The sequence below is a fragment of the Bison bison genome, unplaced genomic scaffold (assembly GCF_000754665.1).
Source record: "Bison bison bison isolate TAMUID 2011002044 unplaced genomic scaffold, Bison_UMD1.0 scf7180017858770, whole genome shotgun sequence".
Classification (NCBI taxonomy): Eukaryota; Metazoa; Chordata; class Mammalia; order Artiodactyla; family Bovidae; genus Bison; species Bison bison.
Window position 1 is genome coordinate 2104682 of NW_011489342.1, and position 8856 is coordinate 2113537.

The 8856-nt window shown below is 40.7% G+C and overlaps 1 protein-coding gene across 1 annotated transcript in view; it reads right to left on the bottom strand.

The window, feature by feature from the left end:
- GARS (glycyl-tRNA synthetase) overlaps positions 1–2039 on the bottom strand; it is a 45339-nt gene extending 43300 nt beyond the window's left edge. The window contains exons 1-2 of the mRNA XM_010829404.1: positions 2009–2039; positions 1762–1931 (exon numbers count right to left, since the gene is read on the bottom strand). Coding sequence (XP_010827706.1) covers positions 1762–1931; positions 2009–2039 — 201 coding nt within the window. The remainder of the gene's footprint in view (positions 1–1761; positions 1932–2008) is intronic.
- Between the last annotated feature and the right edge of the window lie 6817 nt (positions 2040–8856).

An 8856-nucleotide genomic window follows, 5' to 3' on the forward strand; every position in this document is an offset into this window, starting at 1 on the left:
AAGCAAGAGAGTTCCAGAAAAACAACTATTTCTGCTTTATTGACTATGCCAAAGCCTTTGACTGTGTGGGTCACAATAAACTGTGGAAAATTCTGAAAGAGATGGGTAACACCAGACCACCTGACCTGCTTCTTGAGAAATCTGTATGCAGGTCAGGAAGCAACAGTTAGAACTGGACATGGAACAACAGACTGGTTCCAAATAGGAAAAGGAGTACGTCAAGGCTGTATATTATCATCCTGCTTATTTAATTTATATGCAGAGTACATCATGAGAAACGCTGGACTGGAAGAAACACAAACTGGAATCAAGACTGCCAGGAGAAATATCAATAACCTCAGATATGCAGAGGACACCACCCTTACGGCAGAAAGTGAAGAAGAACTAAAAAGCCTCTTGATGAAAGTGAAAGTGGAGAGTGAAAAAGTTGGCTTAAAGCTCAACATTCAGAAAACGAAGATCATGGCATCCGGTCCCATCACTTCATGGGAAATAGATGGGAAAACAGTGGAAACAGTGTCAGACTTTATTTTTGGGGGCTCCAAAATCACTGTAGATGGTGATTGCAGCCATGAAATTAAAAGACGCTTACTCCTTGGAAGGAAAGTTATGACCAACCTAGATAGCATATTCAAAAGCAGAGACATTACTTTGCCAACAAAGGTCCGTCTAGTCAAGGCTATGGTTTTTCCTGTGGTCATGTATGGATGTGAGAGTTGGACTGTGAAGAAAGCTGAGTGCTGAAGAATTGATGCTTTTGAACTGTGGTGTTGGAGAAGACTCTTGAGAGTCCCTTGGACTGCAAGGAGATCCAACCAGTCCATTCTGAAGGAGATCAGCCCTGGGGGTTCTTTGGAAGGACTGATGCTAAAGCTGAAGCTCCAGTACTTTGGCCACCTCACGCGAAGGGTTGACTCATTGGAAAAGACTCTGATGCTGAGAGGGATTAAGGGCAGGAGGAGAAGGGGATGACAGAGAATGAGATGGCTGGATGGCATCACTGACTCGATGGACGTGAGTCTGAGTGAACTCTGGGAGTTGGTGATGGACAGGGAGGCCTGGCGTGCTGCGATTCATGGGGTCGCAAAGAGTCGGACATGACTGAGCGACTGAAGTGAACTTGCTACTCCAGAAGAACAGCATGCTCTGTTGCATAACAATGCTGGCTCCCTACACCATCTATGGAATATCCCATACCGCCAGGCTAAAGAAATTATTAGTAATTGCTCTACTTGTAGACCCCTATATCTTGGACCCATCGCACAAGGTATTAATCCTCGCAGTTTGCAACCTAATGAACTATGGCAAATGGATATAACTCATTGCCCTGAACTTTCTCCATCTTCTTTCTTGCATGTCTGTATCGACACTAATTTTTCTTTTATTTGGGCCACACCTCGTCACGGTGAGCCTACAAAACACATTATAACTCACTTATTAACTTGTTTTGCTGTAATGGGAACTCCTGGTTCTATAAAAACACAATGGCCCTGCCTATATTTCTAGACACTTTAAACAAGTTTTACAATCTTTTTCTATTAAACATATTACAGGTATTCCTTATAATCCACAGGCACAAGGCATAGTCGAACGAGCACATCACACACTAAAGTTACAAATAAAAAAATTTAAAACGGGGGAATACACAGGAACACTACTGTCTTCCTTATCTAAAGCAGACTTTACTATATTCCAACATATTTTCTAAACCTATAACTATTGTTAATACAGCTTTATTTGTTTTAAATTTTTTAAACTTACCACAGGGAGATATTTTAACGAGGGCAGAAAAGCATTTCGAGGAATTGAAGGACGCTTCTCTTCCTCTGCCCATCTGGTACAAAGACAGGTTAACGAAACAATGGAAATCTGGGAAACTAATCTTACAGGGAAAGGCGTATGCTTGTATTTCCCCAGATGGATCCAACAAACTCACATGGCTTCCTCTTCAGAAGATTGGACTCAAGGGGGCCCCCGGCCTTCAAAATGGAGACGGGACAACAAAAACCCCAGGAGGAAGAAATTCCAATATGGGCCATGCCGGCTCTAACGATCTCCAGGAAACACCACCCTCGGTGGCATCACCCTTATGATCTCCCCACTTGGGGACAAATAAAACCCTTATTAATCAAGCTAAAAATCTGGTTTCTCAACAGAGAATGCTTCAGAGTCCTGAATACGTTCTCCTGAGAATGCTCAGTCTCCTGACCTGTGCCTCCCCTGCGCGAACCGGATTAACTAATCAGACTTAACTGGGCTTACTTACTCAACCCCCCTTTATTGCATGTCATAAAATGGACGGAGAAAAGAGAGATCCTGTCAATGACTCCACCCATATGCCCCCTCCCTGGGGAGGAGGGAAAACTAATTAACATTTCTTTAGGCTATGAAGTCCTTCCCTTGTGACCTGGGCCCAGGAAAATTATGCATAAACGTCAGCCAACAAACTTGGGCTTTTGTCCTGCCTCCAAAAGAAGACTTTCGGACATTGCTTGGATTATTTACTGCCCTTTCTTTGTCTGTGAACCATGTTTATACTACTGAGACTTTAGGGAAAGAGTTAGGGAAAGAACGAAGAACATTATGCAAAGGGTTTACTTATAAGAACTTTACATATACTCCTGTTCATTGGGACAAATGTCAAGCCAAATCAGGAAAATTAATGTTTGTGGCTAATCATACAATTGTTGACTGGGGACCCCATGGTATGTGGTTTTCTAACTGCTCAGAAGAGGACAACAGCACGGTGTGTGACTATGTTACACAAGTGACATGGAAGGTCACCGACACTACGATGGAGCATTACCACAACAAAGGACTTCTTGGGTGGCTTGAAGGTGGATAGCCCCACCTCGTCCTAGGATGGTCCTCGACAAACAGAGTGGGCCTGAACAATGGGACACTTGGAAACTTGCTGCAAGCACCGAAGAACTTGGAACTTGGACCGGACATTTCACAGGGACCAGTCGTGGTCTTCGTAACTATTTCTTTTGCTATAATCAGTCATATTTTATACAGGCCTGTGTCCCGCTTTCTTTTGTTATAGCCATAGAAAATTTACAATAAGACTTTACGTTCTGTAACTTGTATTAATTGCAAACTATATACTTGTCTTAACTCCTCTATCTCTTTAAGAAATGGTTCCCTTTTGATTCTTCGATCTCGACGTAATTTGTGGTTACCAGTAAATCTCCAACGACCCTGGGAAGAAGGTCTCATGGCTGGACTTGCTTCCAGATTACTTCAATTTTGTGTCACTCCTGTTCATTTTAATCACAGTGCCTACGACTGGGAACAAATCAAATTTCATTTACAAAATATACATTATAACGCCTCTCTGAATGTACAATTACTGCAAAAGGAAATCTTTGAAACTTTTTCTAAACGTCTCCCCTCCTCCACTAATTTGGAAACTTTAGCTGAACAACTAGCCAGTCAATTATCTGGGCTAGACCCACGAAGATGGTTTCAAAGTATTACCCACTGCATCAGGTCTGGAACTGTAACTTTGGTGATTGTCTTGATAATTATATTTGTTGTTTATCATTGCCTTTCTATAAGGTTGGTTAATACTAAACAACGGAGAAGGCAATGGCACCCCACTCCAGTACTCTTGTCTGGAAAATCCCATGGACGGAGGAGCCTGGTAGGCTGCAGTCCATGGGGATGCTAAGAGTCGGACACGATTGAGCGACTTCACTTTCACTTTTCAGTTTCATGCATTGGAGAAGGAAATGGCAACCCACTCCAGTGTTCTTGCCTTAAGAATCCCAGGGACGGGGGAGCCTGGTGGGCTGCCATCTATGGGGTCACACAGAGTTGGACATGACTGAAGCGAGTTAGCAGCAGCAGCAGCAGCAATACTAAACAAACTCAACTGGTCAAGACCTTTTTTTACAAATATAATAAAATAGGGGGAATTGTCAGGAAGCATTTAACGGGAGGCTTCCTGTGTGCTGTTTTGCATCTGTCATGAATCCTCTGTCTCTTATTAATTCCTGAATATTCAGGAATTAAGTGGAGTAGCAAACTACTCCCGGGGGCTAAGGAATGCATGCACTGCCTTCCTTAGTTTTTCCATAGGGTGATAAGTAACTATTTACGACCTTCTTCCTTTCTATGAACCATACGGTAAGAGTGATTATTTACAACCCTCTCTCTTTCATATCAATGACCTCATGTTTCCTTGATAACTTCTAAGTTTTAATTTTATCTCTGCTGAAAATAGCCACCTTGTAAGACAGTATAAACACCCACACAATGTTGAATAAAACACCTTTGCTCCATCAGAGCTTGAGTCCCCGTGTCTTTCTTTTTTTCCTTCTCTCTCTCTCTCTCTCAGGCTAATTCTCTGGAGCTCAGAAACCCCTCGTGCTCATTCTCCTGCCCAGGCTTCTAAGACCCTCTCGAGAAGGCGCACTGTGCATTCACCCCCTCGAGAGGGCGCCAGGTGCCTTTGTGAGCGACACAAGCCCTGTATCTAGGATTTTATTGGTTTTCTGCGTAAACCAAGGAATATCAGCCTCTCTCTCTCTTTTACTTTATGGTCAACTCCGGACCACCAGGTTCCAGTCCATTAAAGGACCTCAACACCCTCTACTTTCAAACTGATTCCTCCTTTCTCTTTCTAAAACCCCAACTCCTTTGAGGGGCCTACCATCATCCTTTCCCCATTGTGGATATTTTCCCAAACTCCTGCCTACTTCCCTCATTCAGTGAACAGAACCCCCTCTCCTGTAATTCATGCTATTTCAGAATGTCCCAGTTAGGAGGCAAAAAAGCTGTTTAAAATTATCTGAACTAAGAACATAACTCTGCTTATAAACGAGAAGTATTTCCCCAGTTTAACATACACTGAATTTTCCAGGGATGCACCCAGGAAAATGTATTTTAAAGGAAGACTAAAATCAACTATGCATGAGTGCTCAGTCACTCAGTTATGTGGTATTCTTTGCGACCCCATGGGCTGTAGCCCACCATGCTCTGTGTCCATGGAACTTTCCAGGCAAGAATACTGGAGCAGGTTGCCATGACCTCCTCCAGGGGATCTTCCCAATCTAGGAATCAAACCTGTGTCTCTTGCATCTGCACTGGCGGGCTGATTCTTTACTACTGTGCCACCTGGGAAGCCCCCAAATAAACTACACCTTAACTAAAAAAATAAAAAAGAAGACTATACCTTGCTTTGTTCAGAATTTTAGAAAGTTGCTATTGTTTGAAACAAAAAACAAAGAAGACATGTGACTACCGGCTATGCTGCTGCCTTGAGTAAACAATGCAATATATCTTTATCAGTGTGCATTAATAGCAACTGCATTCAGAGTAAATCTGTATAGGAGTATAAGCATCTGCTTCAGAGAAGGCAATGACACCCCACTCCAGTACTCTTGCCTGGAAAATCCCATGGACAGAGGAGCCTGGTAGGCTGCAGTCCATGGGGTCGCTGAGGGTCGGACACGACTGAGCGACTTCACTTTCATTTTTCACTTTTCATGCATTGGGGAAGGAAATGGCAACCCACTCCAGTGTTCTTGCCTGGAGAATCCCAGGGACAGGGGAGCCTGATGGGCTGCCATCTATGGGGTTGCACAGAGTCGGACACAACTGAAGCGACTTAGCAGCAGCAACAGCAGCATCTGCTTACTTCAGTAAAACTTCCAGTGGAGTCATACCCCCAAACTTACGTACTGAAATACATATTATTATAAATTACTTTTTATTTGTATTACATTTAGAGCACTATGTGTACATATAGTTTTCCTATGAAATATTGTATTTCTGAGGCATGAATTTCATTACAGGGTAGTAATGAATTTCAAAATATGTGGTATAAAAGGGGACACTGAGTCTGATATTGTTGAGAGTCACTGAGTTGGTTCTTCTTTTCATTCTCTTATTACATACAAATAGGTCTGGTCTGTTATTATACTAACAGTTTTTATTATCTTGACCTCTCTAGCAAAAGCAATATCCTCAGTCACCTTCTAATTTTAACTTCTTTACTAACACACACAATACCTGACATGACCCCATCAATGGATTGGCTTATTTATTTACATGCATTTTATTTGTCCCTGCCATTATACGGCAGGCTCTTTTAAGACAGGAACCTAGAATGTCAGTTCTGGCACTCAAATATTTCTTGCCTGCTATCACAACCTAAACCTAGCACCCTCCCAAGCACTTAACACTTGGTAAAGATCTACTGGCTTGGTCTTTACACATTCAGTGGTTCTTTTCCCCTGCTCTACCTGTCAGAACACTTATCTCGTAAAGGTTCACTAACAGTGCTTTTTGATGGGTATAAGAACCTATGAGAGTCTGTGTTCTGAAAAGAGGGTGGCAAGCAGTTCTTTTGAACGTCTAAAAGAAGTAAACAGTTCTTCTGAATACCCACTTTTGTGTGTCAAGTGCTGGCACTCCCATGTTTTCTTTTGGAGCTTTTCAAAGCACCGGGCAAGCAAGTGCTTGGTAAAGGTAAGAAGAACTTAAAATTAATTTTCCTGAATCATTTTTTTCTGTTTTATAAAGTTCAGGCATAGAATGAGGCACACATACATTCCAGGAGAGGCTCACTATCAACAGAAGCAGTAGAAGAGTCAGGAATCCTATGCTGAGTTAATCATCTCTAAAAATCTCAGTCAATTAAGAAAATATTTGACCTATAGGGGTGGGATGAGGAGGGAGATGAGAGGGAGATTCAAAAGGAAGGGGATATATGTATACTTATGGCTGGTTCATGTTGAGGTTTGACAGAAAACCACAAAATTCTGTAAAGCAATTATCCTTCAATTAAAAAATAAATTTTTTTTAAAAAAGAAAATAATCGAGTTTACTCTGAATAATGGAATAATTAAAACCATGATTTATAATGATCTAATTCTGAAAACAAAAGTTGCAGTTGATCTAAACATGGAAAGAAAGTACTTACGGATTCCTAATTTCTAATTATTTTCTCTCCTCTTTCTTCACCACAGACTATTGTGTGTGTGTTGAATGAAATCAATGTGAAATATCAATATTTCTAAGTTACCTTTAAGATACATCAACTAGAAGCTTAATTTCTGCATAAATTCTTACCATAAAGACATAGATTAGAACTAAAAGTCTGTGTTTATAAAATGAAATAATTATAGGTGAGAAATCATTCCAACAGACCTTTTTCATTCATCCTTCATACATATCATGGTGCATATTCAGTAGGCCAAGAAAAACAAGAAAACATTATCTTTTAATGATGTTTTAACTTTCTACCTATGGACCTAGAGGGTTCTTGTTAAGATTAATAAACTAATTTCAGATTCCCAAGTGTTTTACAACTATTGACAAAAACTTCATAAATGTATCATTTGTCCTTTATGGATTAAGCAAGAGCTTTATTGGGCACTCTTAGTTCAGAAAATCAAAGCAGAGAAAAATCCAGGGCTCTAACATTTCCCAAGACTGACTTTATTGGCCACAAATACTATCAGTTGCTTTTCTGAAGTGACAGTCTTACTTCACTCATTTTACAGAAAATGAATGAATGCCAAAACCCAAGACTGAATAACACTCTTCATCAGGCATTTTAGTATGTTTCATTTTTGCAACTCAATCGTAAGTGCTTTTCCTCAATCAACATACATGAGTATGCCTTATACATACTTCCTATTTTGTCACACAGAATATTAAAAAGATGTGTACACAAAGGTCTGAATTTAACAAAATTAGTAATTTTTACTGCTTTTTCAAGGACACTCTAAAGCAAAACTGAGACAGGATTTGTTTGCTTGTTTTCAAAGTGTGACAATGTGGTAGAGAATAGTGGCCCTTACTTGGTAAGTGCTACAGGCCAGCAGTTTTATTCACCATGCTCTGCACCATCAGTGCAAATGTCCACAGAGTGAACGATGCCAATAACATCTTAGTTTTATCATGAAAATGGTTTTGACCCTGGAGACCTCCAAGGGTTTGCAGACCACACTTTGAGAACCACTGCCCTAGAGCCACTTCCCAAACAAGACACTCCAGGATATGTTTATCAGCATGGTGGTGGTTGTGGTGCCAATGTTTTTGAAATCAGATCGTTTTTCAAATATAAAATCAGAACGTTTTTCAAATATAAGAGACTGTTCTTTATTCCGAGTTATGGCCTGTCCTTTCTTAGGTATTAAAATATATTTTCTTCTATGAAATAAAAGGGGAAACCAGATGGTAGTTTCTTGATTGCACTGCTTTGTTTTTTTTAAATGCCCTTATTTGGCAAAATGGGGCTTCCCTGGTAGCTCAGTGGTAAAGAATCCGCCTGCAACGTAGGAGACCCGAGTTTGATCCCCGGGTCAGGAAGATCTCCTAGCCAAGGAAATGGCAACCCACTCCAGTATTCTGGCCTGGAAAATCCTATAGACAGAGGAACCTGGTGGTGGGCTACAGTTCGTGGGGTCACAAAAGAGTATGACACTACTTGACAACTAAACAACAACAAACCTGGCAAAATAAAGTCTGGCCACTCTATGCTAATTTCCAATTTGTTTTTAGCTCAATGCCCTAGGGTGTCCTTCATCAAACAATTAACAGTTTTCTAGATGCTCTGAGGCCCTTTTACAAGCTCCAAAACTAAATTCTTCAGGAAATAACTAAGAATATGCCATGGTGAAACACATTTCAGCCAATCAACAAACCAAATCTGTAAAAAAACAGCAGCATTCACATGGCATAGCAGATTGGCAAATTTATACGAACTAGCTATTTATCCAAAACACATGCCACTAACGAAACCCGTTATTAAGCACCTTACAAATCCCACTCCAAGGATGCCTTCAATTGCACAAACTTCACAGTGGAAATTGTATCTCATTTCTTCGAAAGCAAAAAAAA